The sequence below is a fragment of the Physeter macrocephalus genome, chromosome 19 (genome assembly GCF_002837175.3).
Source record: "Physeter macrocephalus isolate SW-GA chromosome 19, ASM283717v5, whole genome shotgun sequence".
Taxonomy (NCBI): Eukaryota; Metazoa; Chordata; class Mammalia; order Artiodactyla; family Physeteridae; genus Physeter; species Physeter macrocephalus.
The window spans coordinates 24,362,708-24,384,965 of NC_041232.1; the positions used below are offsets into that span (position 1 = coordinate 24,362,708).

General features: G+C 45.0%; 1 protein-coding gene across 2 annotated transcripts; it reads left to right on the forward strand.

The window, feature by feature from the left end:
- The first annotated feature begins 927 nt into the window (after window positions 1-927).
- RAN (RAN, member RAS oncogene family) lies at window positions 928-4,819 on the forward strand. 2 transcript variants are annotated; one of them, XM_024121065.3, is made up of 7 exons: window positions 928-1,130; window positions 1,720-1,765; window positions 2,296-2,380; window positions 2,459-2,584; window positions 3,828-4,015; window positions 4,138-4,308; window positions 4,398-4,819. In XM_024121065.3, exons 1-7 carry the CDS (start codon window positions 928-930, stop codon window positions 4,440-4,442), a joined length of 864 nt encoding a protein of 287 aa, XP_023976833.2. In that variant the 3' UTR covers window positions 4,443-4,819. The 2 variants fall into 2 exon arrangements, with proteins under 2 accessions (XP_023976833.2, XP_023976832.1); XM_024121064.3 differs by having other exon boundaries at window positions 1,078-1,130; window positions 1,723-1,765.
- Window positions 4,820-22,258: the final 17,439 nt, after the last annotated feature.

Sequence of the window (22,258 nt, forward strand, 5' to 3'; positions counted from 1 at the left end):
GTCATTTTGGGTTCTCTTTGCTCTGGGAGGACTCCCCATGCTGGCATCTTTCCCAGGGAACTTGACTATCCTGATGGGGCCATTAGCTGTCTGCTCTTGCTGCCAGCCGTGGATGCTTGCTTGGGGAGAGGGCCCACCATATGAGTTTAAGAATCCGTGGCTGTCCAGACAAATGCCCCAAACTGGCCTTTTATATTTAGAATGTGTGTGAGTTTGGAGGACTCCCTTCGGTCAACATCTTTGCTGAAAGCCAATGAAGGATAATAACCCACACTTGTTGAGCTGGAGGTGTACCTCACTTTCCATCTTTGACAATACTGAGAGGAGGCTATGCCCCAGGAGAATATAAGTTCTATGCGTGTACAGTTCTTGTCTGGACCCTTGACACTGGAACCTAAATACTCATGGATTGCATCCCTGGTTTGTCACTAAGATGAGAAGAGCTGCCACGGTTGGAAACACTAAATTTCATCATCCTGTTTGCAGAATTAGGGCCACAAAGGCTGCCGACCACTTAGATGCCCTAAGAATAAGGTGGCCGTCTTTCCACGGTGGGAAAAGCATCGGTCTCTGTTTACTTCCCAGAAGGTCCTGACCGAGACGGGGGCGCGGGGAAAGGGCCGGAGGGAAGGGCGGGTGGGGCGGCCCGCACCCCAACATGGCGCCCGCCCCGGGCCCGCCGTGCCGTGTTTGTACGCAGGGGCAGGGCCTTTGTGTGGGCCACCCCGCGAGTTTCCCGCCCAAGGGGGCCTCGGCCCTCTCCTTCCACTTCTGTTCCCGCGGTGGCAGCTGGGCGCGCCTCGTCGCCGTCGGCGCATGCGCGCGCGGGAACCCGCCCACCGGGCTGGCGCACGTGGCCCCGCGAGCCGGCGTGCGTGCGCGCGACCGCCTAGCCTCCCGCGCCCGGCGCGCCGCGAGCCTCTCCCTATGCGCCAGGCCAACGGGCACAGCCGCCGAAACCGGGGCGGCGTGCGTGCGCGTGCGCGAGGGGCCACGTGGGAGAGACGCGGCGCCGTGGCCCCGCCCTCCCTCGGCGCGCGCCGGCGTCGGCTGCGTCTCCGGGCATTTGAATTGCGCTTCCGCCATCTTTCCAGCCCTCAGTCAGACGGGCGCGGAGACGCTTCTGGAAGGTAGCGGGGCCGGGGCGGGGGCCGCGGGGCCGGGGCGGGGGCCGCGGGGAGCAGGGCGTCCCGGCGGCGGCGGCGGGAGGCGGCCGTGAGGCGGCGGCTGCGTGGAGACCCCGGGCTCCGGGAGGAGGGCCTTCCTTCCTCTCTGGCCGTGAAGGCGCCGGGACCCGAGCCGCGGTGGGCCGGGCGGGCGGCCGGGGCGGAGGGGAGGCCGGGCCGCGGGGCTGCAGGGGAGATGCGGCCGGGCGGAGGGCCGGGGGGCGGCCGGGGCGGCCCGGGCTGGTTGCGGGCCGTGACTGGGCGCTTTCCGCGCCGGGGTCTCGGCGCCGAGCGGGCGCGAGCCGGGCCCTGGCGGCCGGGGGAGCCGAGCCGGGGAGTAGCGCCCCCGCCGCCATCGCCGTCGCGCGCCCTCGCGGCCCCCGCGCGCGCGTTTGCGTGTGTGTGTGTGTGTCGGGGTGGGGGTGGGGTGTGGGCGGCCGGGCTCCGGGGTGGAGGCCTTTGTGGGCCCGGGCACGTGGGGCGGGTCCGGCCATGCGGCCCCCGGGCCGCGCCGCTGTGCAGCGGGCCTCACTTCTTTCTCCTCTGCCCGCAGTAGCATCGCGATGGCTGCGCAAGGAGAGCCCCAAGTGCAGTTCAAGGTGGGTGATCCGAGGGGGTCGGGAGGAAGGGCGGCTCTAGGGGGGAGGGGGGGCGCATCCGGACGGCCTTAACGGCGGGGTCTGCTTCGTGACCGCGGCCGGGTGCCGTAAGCCCGCTTCGCCGGCCAGCGAAGGGCGGCTCTAGGGCGGAGGGGGGGCGCGTCCGGACGGCCTTAACGGCGGGGTCTGCTTCGTGACCGCGGCCGGGTGCCGTAAGCCCGCTTCGCCGGCCAGCGTGCTGGTGCTGCGGCAGTGCCTTCGGTTCCCTGACAACCGGGCGGGGGGAGGGGAGGGGGGAGGGGCGAGCCCCGCCCTGCGCGCGGGGAAGCTGGGCTCGGAGCTCCGCCGGTTCGGGTCATTCGTGAGATGGGACGGGGCTGCTGTCTTAAGATGCTTTGTCTTAGGTGTGCTCAGGGGGCATGTAGAGTTCTTCTCTGTGAGACGGCGGTCCAGAGCACCGGGACAGTCTCACAATCCCGAGGTCCTGAGACCCGTTCCGGTGTTTACTTCAAAGATGTGTTTCCCAACAGCTCGTATTGGTGGGTGACGGCGGTACTGGGAAAACTACATTTGTGAAACGCCATCTGACTGGTGAATTTGAGAAGAAGTATGTAGGTACGTGGGGGAACGGTGTGTGAAAATGTGTGGGAGATGGATGAGGTCACTGACTAACTTTCTGCGCTTATGTTCCAGCTACCTTGGGCGTTGAGGTCCATCCCCTTGTGTTCCATACCAACAGAGGACCCATTAAGTTCAACGTATGGGATACAGCTGGCCAGGAGAAATTTGGTGGACTGAGAGATGGCTATTACATCCAAGGTAGGTATCTGTCTTGTAACCGGCCGCCTTTGAGACGATTTGTAGCTTACTGTCCGAGGCTCCTTATCAATCATCAGGTCTGTTCTGGCAGACACGCGCCTAATGCTGACTGAACTGGCCATTGCGTGATGCACTTCGATTCAGGAGCTGGGCGGGCTCCTGAGAGCTGACCCTCAGTCGAAGGGGAGAAGATCCTGTGAAGGTTCTCTGGTGCCATTTGATGGCATGCTTGGGTCACCGTAGGCACTGTTTTGAAAGAGATGATACGGTGTACGTTGAGGCTCTTAATTTAAAATCTGGAAGCAACAGACAAGGTGTTGCTGCAGCCCCGGTATTTGAAAACTTAGGTGTGGGTATGTATTTTGGCGGTAGTCGCTGGTCATTTTTTTTGCGCTCCATTAAAAAGGTAGTAAACAGTTTGACCAGATCCTGGACCAGAGGCACTAGGCTTTCTATCTTTTAAAATGTTGTATAAGACCAGCCGGTTCCTTTTTAATTTCACTAGGTTTTGCAGAATATTTTTTTCAGAGTGCTTGATTTTAAAAGTGCAGAGGAAATAAATGCTTCTCATTATACCCAGCAAAAAGATGAGCAAAGAAAATGCTCAACGTAAGAGTTTCTCTTCTCATGAAAATCGTTGGGAATCTTTCCATGTGTTTTGCCTTACGAGAGTGCGTACAACTGCAAAGATTCCTCCTTTCCTCTCCCCTCCCCGCCCCCATTCTTTAGCTAAAAATCTGTTTAATGTATCACGCGTACTCAGTGGCTTACCAGCTTTATCATGGCTGTTTCTGCAGGTCAACATAGAGACTTAACTGAGCTTTTAAAAAGAGGCACACTATATCCTAGGGTGTTTAGCCATTTAAGAACCTTTTTAAAGAGTAGATTGCTAGATCTCTGAATATGGGAGGTGAGTTCCCTGGAATGCTGATTTATCATTGATCTACTTGATACTTTTTTGGGATGAGGCAGAATTTATGAAGTATTACAGGTAGGGAGATTTCATATGGTAAGCTGGTCTTTCATGGTTTCATGTACAGTAAAAGGGACTTTTAAATAATACTGTGTATTAAAATGATTTAAAATTTTTGGAATTGGTAGAGATCTTGAAAATGAGTAGAGAAACGTGGCTGACCTGGCGTTAGGCCTGAGACTGTGAATCTGAGTCCATAGTTCTTAGCATGTTTCATCCACGTGGCAAATTCCCAGGCCTACGCTAATTGACTGTAAATGCTCCTTTCAGCTCAGTGTGCCATCATAATGTTTGATGTCACGTCGAGGGTTACTTACAAGAACGTGCCGAACTGGCATAGAGATCTGGTACGAGTGTGTGAGAACATCCCCATCGTGTTGTGTGGCAACAAAGTGGATATTAAGGATAGAAAGGTTAAGGCAAAGTCGATTGTCTTCCACCGAAAGAAGAATCTTCAGGTATGTGTCTTAGAACTTACTGGATTTATGATCCTCAGGTAAAATTATAAGCCCACGAAAGTGCTTCATTAATGTCTTGATGTATGGGTTTTTAAAATTAATTTTACCTCTCTTTTAAACAGTACTATGACATCTCTGCCAAAAGTAACTACAACTTTGAAAAGCCCTTCCTCTGGCTTGCTAGGAAACTGATCGGAGACCCTAACTTGGAGTTCGTCGCCATGCCTGCTCTCGCCCCGCCAGAGGTGGTCATGGACCCCGCGTTGGCAGCGCAGTACGAGCACGATCTAGAGGTACGCTGTGTGCGTCTCGGTAGTGAACACTCTTAGGTTCCTAGTGGTTTGCATCTGGAGCATTACAGCTTTTTCATCTCTCTGTCTAGGTTGCTCAGACAACTGCCCTCCCGGATGAAGATGATGACCTGTGAGAGAAGTGAAGCTGGAGCCCAGCGTCAGAAGTCTAGTTTTATAGGCAACTGTCCTGTGATGTCAGTGGTGCAGCGTGTTTGCCACTTTATTATATAGCTAAGCAGAACATGTGCTTGATCTTTGGGATGCTGAAGGAGATGAATGGGCTTTGGAGTGAATGTGGCAGTTTAAAAAAAACAAAAAAACAAAAAAAAACCTTCATTTTTTTGGACCTGCATATTTAGGTGTTTTGGAACACAGTTGTTTCCTCCTTGAGTTTCAAATATAAGACTGCTACAGTCACATCACAATATTCAGTGGTGGAATCTTGTTTGTTACTGTCATTCCCATTCCTTTTCGTTTAGAATCAGAATAAAGTTGTATTTCAAATATCTAAGCAAGTGAACTCATCCCTCGTTTAAATGAGCATTTGAAAACCACTAACGGAAAATTGTGCCATGTTAGTATCTGAATTGCCTTTGCTATTACTACTTAATTTGAAGTCTGTTAGGTTAAATCCTAATTTTCTGTACATGTGAATCATTTTACACAAATGAAATGACAGGTCAACGGTATTGTATTTGGTAAGTCGTTAAGAGGTGTAAATACTGTCAATGCAGTTAGGCTAAAATAATACCTACCCCACCTGCCTTTGGCCTAGGTAATGTCACACCTATAGGAAAGAGCTTGTTTGAGATTTGTGTGACCTGTCGGAATAAAAGTGGTACCTGTTTTAGACGTTTCAAATAGAGATCTTAAGAATTATAGTTGCTTTTATGGCAAAAGTAACCATGTTCAATATAGAGCTTCTCAAAGTGATGAAACCATACAGATGGTTGCGGGAACTTGAGGGACGTCTCATCTGTTTAAAATGAATATAAATTGTGCGTTTACTTGCCTTTTGTTTCAGCGTTAACATGTTTAACGTAGAGTTGGTATTCTAGGAAGATGTTCCACGTTTACCTGCTATTAAGTACTCCCAAGCTTTAAAGATGTCAAAGATTCAGGATTTCATTGGACACATCACAGCTTTGATGGTTTTTCTCCCCACAAAGAATTTTTGTGGGTGGTGCAAGGACACAGCAGGATACTGCAACAGAAAAGTAGGGCTTAGATTGGCTTTTCAGTGAAGTGAAACAAGACTGCCAAAGTCTCAGTAGGTTAACCACTTATGTTTTTATGGTTTCCACATGTAAACATGAATTGAGTCCGTCTTGCCTGAGTTTGATCCCATCGACACCATACTGTAGCAATTAGAAGTCAAAATAAGAGCTGTTTTGCTCATGTAAGTACTACTGTACTATAGTGCAGTTTACCAAAGTTCTTTAGGTGTCCACTTATCCTTAAATGATTACTTTCGTACCTAAAGGTAGGGAAGGATCACGTCAATGTGTGGAGAACTGAAATATAAAGGGTAAAATTGGATGCGTTTTAATTTGTTAAAATATTGAATAAATACTAAGATTCACTTACAGATCTGAATTGCTGTATATGCTATGCTATATTCAGAACCAGATTTTAACAGATGTGAAGTTTCTTCCCATGATCAGGATGAGACCTTTCATTCAGATAACTTACATGAAGGATATGTGTGTGTAACTTTTATGTAGAATGAGAAATACGCTGAATCGTAAATGTAACAGTTAAATCTTGCAAGCTACTTGGAGGTGGGAGAGAATTCACGTCACTCGTCGGAAGAAAAAAATTGCCAAATACATTGCTTCTACTTTGCCTGGATTTTCTGAATCATCTGCTGTTCAGTTATCTTGTGGGGAATACGTTTCTGTCTCGTTTATACAAATGGAGACTCAGTTTGAAATCTGGTCTCTGGCGGGGGGTGGGGGGGCCTTCAGTTGAAACGGCTTCTGAGGACAGAATTGGTCAGAGTAAAAGCACACAGCTCTTTTGAAGGCAGTTTCATGATGTGCCCTGGCCAGTTTTTAAGACCCCACGGAATGGGTCTTTGGTCCCATCGATCTCAAGTACCTAGGAAAGGGCAGAGGTTGCCGAAAGCGCCTTGAACTTGTAAGACCAGTTGCCTGGCTGATCATGTGCACCAGGTTCTCGTAGTGAGAATTTCTGGTCCGTTTTGTAAAAACATCACTAAAATTGTGTCGAGCAAGTGGTTCAAAATTGGTCTGACTCGGGAATCGCGCCTCGGTGACCTTGCGTATCGAGGACGCCTTCAGCCGTGCGGGACCTCTAGGCGCCCTGCCTGACAGTAACCTGGGCTCGTCCTAAAGCGCCCTGCCGGTGGGGCACGGCACTAGCGGCACATCCTTCCCGCCTAGAGCCGTGTTGGGGTCAGAGGCGGCCCTGGCCCGTTGCCCCTTCCCATTAGTAGAGACCCTGAGCGCTCCTTGGGAAGCGGCTCTGACCTGCTCCACGTTGCCGCAAGGTCTTGCACGCACGGGTCCTGCCCTTCCGGGCTTTGCAGTGTTCTTTTGCAGAACCGCCTTTCTCGTTCCTGAGTAAGCCCACCGGGTAAGTGCTGCAGCTCCTTTACAGCTCACGCGTTGGCTTTTAAACTGGGTCGGGGGTCCCTGCCGCGGCCGTATCACTGGACCGCCTCGGCCCGCGTCGGAATGGTAGATTTGTGTTAGAGGTGGTCTCCCTCGGCGGCTGAATGTCCGTGGGGCCGAGGAGCGTGTCTTCGCTCCCTCGCGTCCCTGGTGTTACTAAATCTCCGAACCCTGAGGAGGAAAGGAGCTTAGGGGTTGGAGGTAGGGCTGGCCTCGGTGGGATTAGGGTGGGAAGGGGCAGGGAGGGTTTTACGCCCTTGCAGTCTGGTGGTTTGAAGTTTTTCCTTCCCGCGATTTGTACTTTGCACTACCTTTGGTCCATTTATTCCAGCTTGTCGTCTTTACAGGAGTGGGGAAAGAGTGGGCCGTCCGGAGCTTTGCCAGTTGTCGAGTCACTAAGTTAGGGCAGTGCTGGTGCATGGTCTGTGGTGCCTCAGGTTGAACCATAGGAAGAGGAAGAAGACCCTTGAGTTGGTTTTCAGTCAGTCCCCTGCCTGTAAGAAGCAAAGGAGAAGCCACCCCAGATGGGTAGGCTTTCTATAATGTGTGCAGTTCACCCCCTAAATTCTGAGCGCCGTGACCAGGGATATCATGGCTGGCCGGGCAGCTTTCGTCTTGGGAGGTGGGCAGTCAGGAGGCATCTGCAGAAATGTTAATGACCGTAGTGAGTGCTCAGATGGAAACTTAGACAACGCTGTGAAAGCATGACAGGAATTGAACCTGAGTCCTGGGAGGAAGGGCAGTGATCTGAAGGTATTCGAGAGAGAAAAGCGTGTGAGGCAAAGGGAACAAAACCCCGGGGCAGAGAACGTGGCTGGAGAGCCATAGACGGGTGTTCAAGCCCAGGTACAGATTCCGATACTTGGAACACCATGGGGGGCCCTGGAGGAGGGTCAGAGTGTCGTTTTAGAAGCTGTGGCAGCAGGAGTGGGCGCCCACGGGCCAGTGACAGTCCAGCCTTGCCCCACTCAAGTCCATGCTCGACTTTCGCTGCAATTTTTCAGAGAAGGGAGGGTGACACCATGGGCAAAGCCTCTGTTCATCCAACAAGCATCTCAGCGAAAACTAAATTGAATAAATATCAGCTGGGAGTGCCAGGCACCCTCTTTTTTGCTGGCCACCACACTCAGGTTTCTTCCCCAACTTCGTTGAGGTATAATTGACACAGTTGTGTGTGTTTGCGGTGTGCACTGCGGTGGTTTGATATACCGTCCACCATCCATCACCTCACAGTTATTTTTTGTGTAGTAAGAACATTTTGGATTACTCTCGGCACATTTCAAGCGTACAATGAAGTAGTATGAACTACAGTCACCATGAGGTACCTTTGATCTCCAGGCCCCATTCATCTGGCATAACTGAAACTTGGTGCCCTTTGACCAACATCTCCCCATTTCCCTCTCATGCACCACTCCCAGCCCCTGGCAGCCACCTTCGTACTCTGCTTCTACACGTTCACCTTTTTTTTTTAGATTCCACATGTGACTATTGCCATACACTATTTGTCTTTCTGTCTTCACTGAGCATAACGTCCTTGAGGTTCATTCATGTTGTAAATGACAGGATTTCCTTCTTTTTTAAGGCTGAACAATTTTCTGTCATATATGTATGTATTAGGTATGGCTGTATAGATAGATATATACACACACACTACATTTTCCTTATCCATTCATCTGTCGATGGACACTGAGGTTGATTCCGTATCTTGGCTGTTATAAATAAATTTGCTTCTTAAGACAAGGGGGTCTTAAAAAAATTGAGCTTCCCCAAGCAGTAGCGGTGAGACTTAAACCTATTTAAAGTTACGAATTCAAGGCCAGTTGTTTACAGACAAACCTGTCGGTCAGGCGAGATGGTTATGTTGTGATCCCCTAGGCATGAAAGGTGGGAAAGCAAACTGTTAGGAAGGGTCCTTTATTCTAGACAACACTGAAGCCAGCCTGGCAGAGTGAACTGATGGGCCATTGGGGGGTGAGTAACGTTTGCTTTTTTATTTCCTCACACGTCTGACCTTTTTTTTCCCAAAGAGAAAAATGTCATATACTTTATGGATTAAAAGTTTAGGGATTTGAACAGTTAAAACATACACAGCCACCACATTTTCCGTCTACCATTCAGAGGTAGCTTGTCGACATTTTGTCGACATTTCAAATCTTCCCTCAAAGAGTGGGATTGATTATACTATAATATTGTTTCATAAACATTTTTCACTTTTTATTAGGGGCTTTTCCACATCAGGTGGTTTTATACCACTTTCAGTAATTACCTAGTAACCCACAGCGTGGACGGGCCATCCCATTGTCAGACACATTCTTTTGTTTGTTCGGGTTATCTTTCTCTGTTCTCTGCTCTTCGTTTGGTTTTCAGAAAGGGTCTAGCTCTTATTTCCAAATGCATTGAACTTCCACGTCCTTTCCCCTCCATGTACTACTAAAACTGTCACGTTTCTAAATTTTAACTTTTGAAGATGGGTGGAAAATCAAAATTATTTTTAAAATCTTTTGCGTGTGTGTTTTGCCACCTTCAACTTTCTATCCCCGTGTCTGATTGATGCAAGATGCAAACCTACTAGTCTGTGCTGAATTAAACACATTTTATTAAATAGTTTCCTTGCTGCTACTTATTCTGTGAATTCATGTTTTGTGCTTTCACAGACACTCAAAGTGAGGTGTATACTCTTACCCCCTTTTCAAGTGTTTATATTGTGTGATGCTCCAATTTGGAGCTGAGAAAATATTGACTGGTGATGGGACTGGATTACAGGGAGAAGGATCTGGAAGAAGAGCAGGGCTAACCAAAGAAAACTGCCCTGAGGAAAAAGGAAGTGGAAAGCTTAAATCTCAAAAACAAAACCAAAAAAGCACATGATGGTCCAGTTCTGGAAGGGAGCTAACTAGTTTCTTTTTGTGAGCAATTTTACCCCTTCAGGCATAATCTTACCTTTTACGAATAATTGCCAGTAATTAAATAGTGGGGCTAAGGTGGCCTGTTCTTTTTTTTTTTAAATTTTTAGCTGCGTTGGGTCTTCGTTGTGGTTCGCGGGCTTCTCATCGTGGTGGCTTCTCTTGTTGCGGAGCACGGGCTCTAGGCACGCGGGCTCAGTAGTTGTGGCTCGCGGGCTCTAGAGCGCAGGCTCAGTAGTTGTGGCGCACGGGCTTAGTTGCTCCGCGGCATGTGGGATCTTCCCGGACCAGGGCTCGAACCCGTGTCCCCTGCATCGGCAGGCGGATTCCTAACCACTGTGCCACCAGGGACATCCCAGCCTGTTCTTTTCTAAGACCACGTTTGGCCGTTCGGTTGCTATCGAGTCCCACTGGGCCTACTGAAGAAGGATGAGTGGGTAGGAAATATAAGGAGTCTTGTTACCTGAGTCTTCATGATTTGAGGCCCTCTACTTATGGGATTGTGTTAGGAGGCAAACTTTGTCATCACACAGAACTATTAATAAACTGGTGACTTAAAACTCTAGTTGCCACAACTCAATCATCACTTCCTCTGAACACCTGGGGGCTTCTGCCTAGACCCTCTGCCACTGATGCCTCGATTCCAGAAGCAGTGCCGCTGTCCCCGCCCTTGCCGGGATTAGGAACGCTGTCTCTCTATGACTCCTTCTGACTCAAAGCCTGGGGCTAGAGCAGCCAAGAGGCAGAGTCCCTCAGACCCTTTCGTCTGGTTGTGGGAGATACAAAAGGGGGTGCTTGGAAAGAGACGGGCCTGACGCAGACCCAGAGCAAACCTGGGCTTCTGTTCGCACGGCAGCAGGGCCGAGGTGGGGGATGGCCTTGGGGTGATCATTTACCCTAATGATCACACACTCTATTAAAAATGATTATGTACTTTTCAAATCATTGCTAATAACCAACTTATTCCCATTTTTTACATAACTGCAATGAACATTTTTGTATATATGGTTTGAACTTTTTTTCCTTAGAAATGGGCAGGGGATTATCTGGTCGCAGTTTGTGAAAAATCATTGTGTTTTAAAAGGCATTGTCTGATTTGCAGCAACGTGGATGGACCTAGAGATGATCGTACTAAGTGAAATCAGTCAGACAGAGAAAGACAAATACCATATGATATCACTTATATGTGGAATCTAAAATACGACACAAATGAACTTCTCTATGACAGAAACAGACTCACAGACATAGGGAACAGACTTGTGGTTGCCAAGGGGGAGGGGAGGGGAGGGGAGGGATGGATTGGGAGTTTGGGGTCAGCAGATGCAAACTATTATATATGGAATGGATAAACAGCAGGGTCCTACTGTCTAGCACAGGGAACTCTATTCAATATCCTGTGATAAACCATCATGGAAAAGAATCTGAAAAAGAATGTGTGTGTGTGTGTGTGTAACTGAATCACTTTGCCGTACAGCAGAAATTAACACAACATTGTAAATCAGCTAGACTTCAATAAAAAAATTTTTAAAGGCATTGTCAGACTCCTCTTTTGGGGCCTGATTTCTTTTTTTAATATCTGACATTTTCATAATTTCCTTTCGCTCATCTTGAAATATTAAGGTTATAGTTTTAATCTTTTTTAGAGGAGGCATCTTTCTGGCATCATTTCATTGTCTGCAGGTACATTATTTTATTTACTTATTTTCTCTCTTTCTCTTTCAGATACTGTCTTGTATGAGATTCCACCATAATCCCTTTCTCTTGCTTAGTTTTGGGAGCTTAATGTCCTGAACTTTCAGAAGGGAGGGATGGATTAGAGTCGATTTTCTGTGGGATTCGTGATTAAGAAATATCTCCCTACTTGGAAATGTCCTGGCTCTTTTACTCTTTCCTGCTTTTATTTGGACTCTGGTTTTCCTTTTGCTTCTCGTCCCAGCCCTGCCTACTTGGGAATCCACTCCTAGAAGCTTCTCCTCAGCGTGGGACTGTGCCCGCTCAGGCTGATGTAACAAGGTACCACAGGCTGGGTGGCTTAAACAAGTGACTTCTATTTTCTCACCATTCTGAAGGGTTCTGCAGGGTTCAGCTTCTAGTGAAAACTCTTCCTGGTGTGCAGACGGCCCTTTGGCCTCACAGAGCCTTTGCTCTGAGTGCTCTCTGGAGGGAGAGAGCTCTCCCTCTTCCTCTTCTTCTAAGGCCACCAATTCTATCCCATTAGAGCCCCACCCTCATGACCTAATTTAACCTCAGTTACCTGCCTGTAGGCTCCTTCTCCACATACAGCCACCCTGGGGGTTAGGGCTTCAACACATGGAGTTTGAGGGCCACGAACGTCCGTCTCATACAGCTTGTTAGTTTCGTGTATTCATAAGATAAAGATGCTCCAGTCCCTGCTGGTCCTTGAGGCACCACCTTCTGATGTGTGGGATGCTTCTCAGTTGCTGTTCTCAAACCGTCCAGCTTTCTGCCTCTCGGTGATGAGCTTGTTGACTACTTTGGGATTCTGCTTTCAGACCCTGCAGAGGCCCTGTTGTCTTTTCTTTCCCTTTTCCCATCAGAGGTGCTGGTAGTAAATGGATCATCCAGGAACCAGTGATTTGTCCCCAGCTTGGTTTTTTGTTTCTTTGTTTTCTTTGAGATGCTGTAATACTTTTCGTTTTGCTACCCTAGGTTCTCTGTCAGTTCTCATAGGCAGAGGCAGAGTAAAAATATGCCACCATGGCCGACATCATAATCCAAAGTCCCACCTGTGAAATATTACTGCCCAAAAGTTTAACCTGAAAAATCAATCGAATCAAGCTCTTAAACTTAACCACCAATTTATAAAAATACGGGATCAGAGGAATATGTCAAATCACACTGTTCAGATCAAGTCTGCAAAATCCAGAATATGAAACAAACTGAACAGAACAAACTCCTTCTAGGAAAAAAGAAAAAACCGAGGGAGAAATGATAGCTTAACAGGCACTTAAGATCAACATGAATTGGAAGCAATCTGTGGCCCTCGTTTGGATCTGGATTTTGACAAAGTCTAAAAAATTATGTGTTTGGTAGACAATCCAAGAAATCCGAGCATTGATTATATATTTGATGACCCTAAGGAGTTAACGGTTAATTTGGTTTTGCCGTGATAAGGTTTTTGAAAGTCTGCTTTGGCGTATGGATGAAAATTTCTGTAATGAAAATCTAACTGACAAGCGTTCTGCCTCAGTCTTTCACCTGATAGCTTTAGCAGTCATTGACCAGTTCTAGATCCATCGGTTCATCAGGGATGGCAAGAAGGCCATCTCCGAGTTCTATCACTCCTCCTACATTTGTTCGCTTGACTCTTTATCAGGAGTAACTTCTCTTCACCAACTCTTTGGTTGCCCGGAAGTATGGTCCATGTGGGACAGACGGAATAAATACTTAAGTCCTGTCCTACATAAATTGTCTGAGTAGTTATTTGATGCTGTAGCAACCCTCACAACTGACCAAGGAGGTTTTGTTTTTTCCTTGTAGTATCATTAGGTACACATATATTTTAATATATTTGGTATGCTTCAATATATTGTAGTCCTTATGTTCTTTTTTGATGGTCAAATTGTGCTATCTTTATCCCGTGGGGACCCCATCCAGTTAGTTCCTGTGTAATTTTGATACAACCCTTCTCTCTTTTAATAACAGTTTTGCTTGAGGTGGAACAAGATATCCTAGGGTCCTTCCATACATTTCCTGTTCCAGACCTCAGAGATTTCTCCAGGAAGTCCTAGAGAGATGCTCTTTAGAGACCAGAATCTGGGCGCTAGGACTGTTTGTCGTTACTAGTTTGTCATTGCTTCTAGCCTTTCAGTTGACAAAGATAGGAAACAAGTCTTTCTGAAAGGGAAAAAATCAGTTCATTCTGTTATTTTCAAGTAAACATTAAGAATGCACTTTTTGGGCTTCCCTGGTGGCGCAGCGGTTGAGAGTCCGCCTGCCGATGCAGGGGACGCGGGTTCGTCCCCCGGTCCGGGAGGATCCCACAGGCCGCGGAGCGGCTGGGCCCGTGAGCCGTGGCCGCTGAGCCTGCGCGTCCGGAGCCTGTGCTCCGCAACGGGAGAGGCCACAGCAGTGAGAGGCCTGCGTACCGCAAAAAAAAAAAAAAAATGCACTTTTTACCTCGTTGATTTTATAGTTACATCTTTTTATGCTGAAATCTTGGTTTTTAACAATGTTAATGCTTTACCCTACTGCATCTCATAGATCTAGAATAACAATGCCAATATTACCACTTATGAGAATAACACTGAATGTAGTTTACAATCCCCTTCTGGGTATGTGTTTTCTTTCCCACTAACAGCATGTGGTCAAAATACAGTGTTTTAAAATCACTTGAAATAATTCTTCTCTTTTTGCTTATACCATCAACTTGGTATAGAGTTAGGTTTGTTTATTTCTGTTTTGGCCACAATCATTGTTAAAAAGTTATTCATTTCACAAAATTTTACATAAAAATTTAGATTTTCTCTTGAGACTTGGAAAGATCTGGGGACCCCTCTCCTATTCCCACGTGGATGGGATGGGTTCTCTTGGTGGTCAGTACCCCCGCTGCTGACAGATTGGTGTGTATTTGCTTACACCCAGCCCAGGCGTGGGTTTGTAGGCATTTGGATTTGTGAATTCTGTTGCAAGCGGTGCTTCATGGTTTTAAATCATCATCAGCTGTGACTGAGACAGAAAACGGATCTGCTTTAGCAGTACTTCCATTTGAGAGTGTGTATGAGAGAGAGAGAGAGAGAGAGAGAGAGAGAGAGAGAGAGAGAGAGAGAGTGTGTGTGTGTGTGTGTGTGTGTGTGTGTGTGTGTGTGTAGAGAGGGCTCAGTACATTTTATACAGTTTTTATGTAACATAGAAATCTGTAGGTCTTCAGGTTTTAAAAGTTTTCGTCATTTTCATTGTATAGAAATTGAGTGGGGTTTGAAATAGTGGGACTCTCAGCTTTATTTTAGGACCTTTATCTTTAACGAGAAGCCAGCAGAGAGGGAAAGGTATCTGTATAGGTTAAGTGTGTGGGACCTGGCCTGACCTCGAAATCCAAATCAAGAGCTGGATTTTTATGTCAGACAATTGAGAATTGTCATAGTAGTGTGAAGTGGACAGGCCTGGAACGGTGCTTTTGGTAGCAATAATATCAGTGCGATGTTGAGAAAGATGCAGATTTTGCTGGTTAGTGATCGTTTTAAGATTAAATCACCAAATATTTGGTAATACTAAATCCTTACAATACTCTAGTTTAATAAAGCTCTTTGATGATTTATGTCCTTGTAGTCTAATAGGTATTAAAAGTAGTCGCTTGAGATAAATCTGTTTAAAACAAGGATCAACACTTTCAAGTGAAGAGTGAAAAATGATTACGGCTTTATTTTGAAAAATGAAACTAAAAATTATGAGAAGTTTTCTATCTAATGCCGTTGAGTTTGTAACTGGAATTATATACTAATTCTCCAAAAATGAACCGTGTTCATTTGGGAGGAATACAGGTTGTGTGGCAGTTATATTCTGTGCTGCAATCCACACTTAATTTTCACAGCATAATCGTAATTTTGTTTTTTCGGTAAAAATACCCGATTAGGCCTTGATCAGCCTTCCAGGGTTTGAAACATTCCCTCTCGGAGCACCGATCACCCCTGTTGATTTCTTTTCTGCAATTGCAGCTGGTCAAATTCTGCCAGATAACTTATTTTTTGGTAACCTTGCATGAAATTTGGGCAGTTCTTCAACTTGCCTTTTTTCCAGTTTTTCAAACCTTGCATCTGTTGCAGGACTTAAAATAGAAAGAGATTTTTACTACTACTGATTTTTTTAAAAAAATAAATTTATTTATTTATTTTATTCCGTTTTGGCTGCGTTGGGTCTTTGTTGCCGTGCGCAGGCGTCTCTTTGCGGTGGCTTCTCTTGCTGCAGAGCACGGGCTCTAGGCGCGCCGGCTTCAGTAGTTGTGGCACGTGGGCTCAGTAGTTGCGGCTCGCGGGTTCCAGAGCGCGGGCTCAGTAGTTGTGGCACGTGGGCTCAGTAGTTGCGGCTCGCGGGTTCCAGAGCGCGGGCTCAGTAGTTGTGGCTCACGGGCTTAGTAGTTGCGGCTCGCGGGTTCCAGAGCGCGGGCCCAGTAGTTGTGGCTCACGGGCTTAGTTGCTCCGCGGCATGTGGGATCTTCCCGGATCAGGGCTCGAACCCGTGTCCCCTGCATCGGCAGGCGGATTCTTAACCACTGCGCTGCCAGGGAAGCCCTGCTGCTGATTTTTTACTGTAATTCCATTAGTCGGCGAGGGCTGGAGTCACTAAGATGGGAGGTGTTTGCCTCCTGGCTTGGGCCATGACAGATGCAGGCGCTAAGCAGGGAGAGATGTTTAGGAGTCATTTTAAAAATGGTCACTTGTGGGGCTTCCCTGGTGGCGCAGTGGTTAAGAATCTGCCCCCCAATGCAGGGGACGTGGGTTCGATCCCTAGTCGGGGAACAAAGATCCCACATGCCGCGGGGCATCAAAGCCCTCACACCGCAACTACTGAGCCCGCGTGCCTCAACTTGAGAGAAGAGACCCGACGCAGCCAAATAAATTAACTTATTTTAAAAATAAGGTCACTTGTGAAAAATGTTGTGTTTTGGCGTTTGACCCCTTTCACAGCCTCTTATTAGGAATATGGGGTGATGAGGCCCTCCTGTACATTGTTTGATTCTCAGAGTGATCCTGTCACCAGACAAGGCTTCACAGCTAGGACACGGTGGTCATTCTGGGCCTTTTGTCACATGCTAAGCCTGGCACTGTGACAGGGACTCTGGAAAGACGACATTTTTAGAGCTATCAACAATGTGAACATGCATGCCTTTAAAAAGTCTTAAATGTGGATTTTATTTCAAAGAACTCTCTTTTTTTGCTTCTTAAGATTAAAACAACTCTCACATACAAACTGTCAGTGTTTTCTTTCACCAAAACTCAAGCAAATACAAAAAAAGTCCAGAAAGGGCCTGAGTGTGCAATGCATTGGAAAATAACAAAACAACTGATCCTGCAAATTTGTACAACTAGGTAGAATCTTTACAGCCTCTAAAAGATTAAGACGGTGATAAATTGGTTTTGATCTGAGTTAAAAAATAACTCAGTTTCTTCATGGAAGGCATAGCTTTTTGATATATATTAGTGGTAACACTAATAATATATATTTTGTTTGTATCTATTTTTATATGATATGTAAATAAAATATATATTATTAGTGTTAAATAGATATAAAAACATATATATATATAATAAAGACAACTAGTGTTTATGACATGTATGAACCAGACACAGTGAGAGCACCTCCCTGACATGTCATTTAATCCTTTCAACAATCCTAATAGAGCCATACAATTGCTTTCCTCATTTTAGAAGAGAAAAACTGGATGTTTGGGAGATAGCTATTAAGACCTTGTCCAAGCTTCACGGTAATGGAGTCAGGATTTTGACTCAGGCAGTCTGCTTGGTTTTTAAAACAATTTTAATGGAAATATAGTGGATTTTCAATGTTGTGTTAGTTTCAGGTGTACAGCAAAGTGATATATATATATCTCTATATACTGTTTTAGGTTCTTTTCCATTATAGGTTATTACAAGATATTGAGTATAGTTCTCTGTTCTATGCAGTAGGTCCTTGTTGTTTATTTATTTTATATATAATAGCTTGTATCTGCTCATCCCAAACTCCTAATTTATCCCTCCCCACCCTTTCCCCTTTGGTAACCATGTTTGTTTTCTATGTTTGTAAGTCTATTTCTGTTTTGTAAATAAGTTCATTTGTATCACTTTTTTCAGATTTCACATATAAGTGATATCGTATGATATTTGTCTTTCTCTGTCTGACTTACTTCACTTAGTATGATCGTGTCTAGGTCCATCCATGTTGCTACAAATGGCGTTATTTCATTCTTTTTTATGGCTGAGTAATATTCCACTGTATGTATGTACCACATCTTCTTTATCCATTCTTCCGTTGATGGACACTGAGGTTGCTTCCATGTCTTGGCTATTGTAAGTAGTGCTGCTATGAACATTGGGGTGCATGTATCTTTTTAAATTAGAGTTTTCTCTGGGTATATGCCCAGGGGTGGGATCGCTGGATTCTGTGGTAGCTCTATTTTTAGTTTTTAAGGAACCTCCATGCTGTTCTCCATAGTGGCTGTATCAATTTACATTCCCACCCACAGTGCAGGAGGGTTCCCGTTTCTCCACACCCTCTCCAGCATTTATTGTTTGTAGATTTTTTGATGATGGCCATTCTGACTGGTGTGAGGTGATGCCTCATTGTAGTTTTGATTTGCATTTCCCTAATAATTAGCGATGTTGAGCATCTTTTCATGTGTTTGTTGGCCATCTGTATGTCTTCTTGGGACAAATGCCTATTTAGATCTTCTGCTCATTTTTTGATTGGATTTTTTTTGATATTAAGTTGTATGAGCTGTTTGTATATTTTGGCAATTAATCCCTTGTTGGTCGCATCATTTGCAAATATTTTCTCCCATTCCATAGGTTGTCTTTTCGGTTTGCTGATGATTTTCTTTGCCATGCAAAGTCTGCTTGATCTTAAGTCACAACACACAATGAGCATTCTCCACTTTGCCACCATTCATTGACAATTTATATTATTTACTGATTCCAGAGGCATTTACTGTGAGTCATTTGTGCAGAGGTGATTTGGGGAAGTGGAAGAAAGAGAGTGCTTTTGAGCTAAGGAGACATGGGTTCAGACCACATGAAATCTAAGGGCCCCAAGTCTTTCCTCCGTAGAACTGATTTCTTTCTTCCATTTTCACAGATCAGCTGGGTTGTGATGGTTGCTGTAAGGGTAGGAGTGGCCAGGCTGACAAAGAGAAATGCTGCAATTCATCATGTCCTCACACTGTATGAGTTTCCCTGAACATCTCATAATGCAATTTAGTTCCCACAATGACCAGAATTGACATATTTTATTCATCATCCGTTTAAAATTTTATTTTTACGGAAGATAACAAAATTATTGTGTGTCTCAGTTTCCAGGGAAAACTGTGAGAAATTTCTTTCTTTTTAAAAGACTGCTGATGTAAGAAGAGAACAGTGAATTTTTCTCGTGATTCTCAAATCACACGGAGCTGGAACGCGTCTCAGCAGCTTCACTCCTGAATCATTTACGTCAGCTAACTCATTTTGTATTGTAAAATTTAAAACTTTTTCTGAAGAAAAATATCCAGACGTACAGAAAATAGAATCATATAATGAACCCTATCTAGCATGATCTAGTGTCAACAATTAATGAATGCATTTATAAACCACTAAGTTTCACAGTAGACATTTCATGACCATATAATTATCTCAATAATGTTTCCCAAGCCTTGAAACTGGATGTCAGGCATACTGGTCCTGAGGATATCTTTTTAAGCGAGTGAAAAAGTATAGGGTAAGACACAAATACAACTGAATTTGGAATGTGTTATTTCTACCTAAGAATATAGTAAGGTGTCTCAATAAGAAAAGAAAATTCTCTTTTTAAAAGAAGATATCCATGTTTCTGATTTGTAAATTTTCTTTCTAAAGATGGGCTAAATGTTTTCTTTCTACGGTGTAAAATCTTCTGTGGTTTTTCTTTTTGAGAAATAAATGGTATTTTTGATTTGTTGAAAATTTTCTATGAAATGAAAATAACCAGTTTTTGATTACACAATAGTAGATGTTAATTATATAAAAAATCCAGACTATCTATCTATAGGTATATTAATATAAAAGCCATCTGAAATCACATGTTCTGAGACAAGCACCTATTTTTGGCTTCATGGTTCATGTCACCATTCATGTTCTTTTTCTCTTGCACTTTAAAAAAGGACAGTCATTTTCTTTTTCTTCCATCCTCCTCCCACCCAGTAATCAACGGTGACAAACTGGTAGGATATCGTTCCACATACCATACTGTGTGTGTATACAGATTTAATGAGGTTTTAATGCTTTTAATGATTTGAACAGGGCATGCATAATACATTCATTTGGTCCAAAAATGAAGACACACTAAAAGGCACCCTGGTGAAAACTCCCCATCCTGGCCGTTCCTGTCTCACCTCAGCAGGTAACAGCTTTTATTAGTGTCTTTATGTATCCTCCCATAATTTGTTTATGCATAAACAAACACATAATATAGACTCATTTTTCTACCATTGAAAAAACCACAAAAGTCACCTTACTTACACAATATGCATTTGACTTTTTTCTGCCTACCAATAGACTTTGGAGATCGTTTCACATTGGAGATCGTTTCACATTGGAGATCGTTCCACATTGGAGATCATTCCACATTGGACATCATTTCACATTGGAGATCATTCCACATTGGACATCATTTCACATTGGAGATCATTTCACATTGTATAAGAGATCTCTCTCTGTCTCCTTTTGTTTTTGGCTGCACCACGCGGCATGTGGGATCTTAGTTCCCCACCAGGGATCGAACTTGTGCCCCCTGCATTGGAGGGTCAGAGTCTTAACCACTGGACCGCCAGGGAAGTCCCAAGATCTCTGTAAATAGTTGCATCGCATTGCAGCTGTACGGATGCATCAGAATTTCCGTAACCAGTCTTCCGTTGAGGGTATCTGGGTTGTTTATGATATTTTACTATGACAAACACTGCATTAAGTATATCCTTGAGCATTTGTTATTTTGTGTGTGTGCATATATATCTGCAGGATAAGTTCCTAGGGGTGGATTCATGGTCACCGATTAACTTTGATAGCTGTTACTTACCTGCCTTCCCTAGTGGTTATTTCAGGGTACCTTTCCCCTGGCAAAATTGAGTTCTTATTCTCCCGTAGCTTCACTAACAGTGTGTGTTATTCAACTTTTGTAATTTTGCCATTATGATCAGTGAAAAATAGTGATTCAGCGTGGTTTTAATTGGCAATTCTCTTACTACCAGGGAGAATGAACCACTTTTTACTTACAGTGGGAATCATGCAGCAGGTAGCCTTTTCGGACTGGCTTTTTCACTGAGTGATGAGCATCTAATGCTCCCCCATGTCTTTTCACGGGTGGGTACCTCATTGCTTTTTGGCACTGAATGATATTCCATTGTCTGGATGGACCACAGTTGATCCATCCACCTCCTGAAGGATATCTTTTTAAAAATTTTTTTAAATTTTGAATGTTTTGGCTGCACCTCACAGCTTGTGGGATCTTAGTTCCCTGACCAGGGATTGAACCAAGACCCTCAGCAGGGCTTCCCTGGTGGCGCAGTGGTTGAGAGTCCGCCTGCCGATGCAGGGGACGCGGGTTCGTGCCCCGGTCCGGGAGGATCCCACGTGCCGCGGAGCGGCTGGGCCCGTGAGCCATGGCCGCCGAGCCTGCGCGTCCGGAGCCTGTGCTCCGCAACGGGAGAGGCCACAGCAGTGAGAGGCCCGCGTACCGCAAAAAAAAAAAAAAAAAAAAAAAAAAGAGATCCGCAAGACCCTCAGCAGTGAGACCTCAGAGTCTTAACCACTGGACTGCCAGAGAAGTCCCCTGAAGGACATCTTGGTTGCTTCCAATTTTTGGCAGGTATGAATAAAGCTACTATAAACATTTGTTTGGACATCAGTTTTTCATCTTTATTGGGTAAATACCAAGAACTGTGATTGGTGGATTTTATGATAAAAGGATGATTAGTTTATAAGAAACTGTCCGATTGTCTTCCACAGTGGCTGCATTCCCAGCAGCAATGAATGAGAGAGTTCCTGTTGCATTGGTTTATCCTCTGGAACCATATTCACCTGAGGATATTTAAGGGTCTTTTTCTTTCACTTTCTATGCTGATATAACCATTCTTATGAAAGCAGTTTTGTTAGATTACACTTTCTTTGAAAAATAAATATTTCATTTAAGTCTCCTAGTTTATTTTCATAGACGTAAACAAATTGTTCCCTCCAGTTTTCTTCAATTTTCTTTCTCTGCAATTAATTCTCCTTTATCAGTTATTTTATATTTGAATATTCTATTACTTTTCTTAGATTAGTTAAAAAACATAAGTTCTTGGATTTTTAAGATAGCACTCACATTTGTATGTTTCTTAATTAACATTTTATTTCCTCTTTATTAATTCCTTCTTCTTTCTCCGGAATTTTTTGATCTTTTTCTAATTTCTTTAACTTTAATTTAGATATTGAAAAAATTGATTCTTATTTGTTAACAGATTACGTTAGACGGAATATTTTTGTCTAACGCTTTCGTTGGTTTCCATTGCTTCTGTTTCAGAGTTGTCATTTTCTGTATAATGTGCAAATTTATTTTGTATTAATTCTAAATATTTTATGAGCTTTTTTTTTTTTTTTTTTTTTTTGCGGTGTACGCGGGCCTCTCACTGTTGTGGCCTCTCCCGCTGCGGAGCGCAGGCTCCGGACGCGCAGGCTCAGCGGCCACGGCTCA

Excerpts from the sequence above, each read along its gene's own strand:
- RAN (XM_024121065.3), top strand. The coding sequence starts at position 928 with ATGCGCCAGGCCAACGGGCACAGCCGCCGAAACCGGGGCGGCGTGCGT. Across the intron at positions 2,585-3,827 it reads AGATGGCTATTACATCCAAG|CTCAGTGTGCCATCATAATG; the intron begins GTAGGTATCTGT and ends TGCTCCTTTCAG. Across the intron at positions 4,016-4,137 it reads ACCGAAAGAAGAATCTTCAG|TACTATGACATCTCTGCCAA; the intron begins GTATGTGTCTTA and ends TCTTTTAAACAG.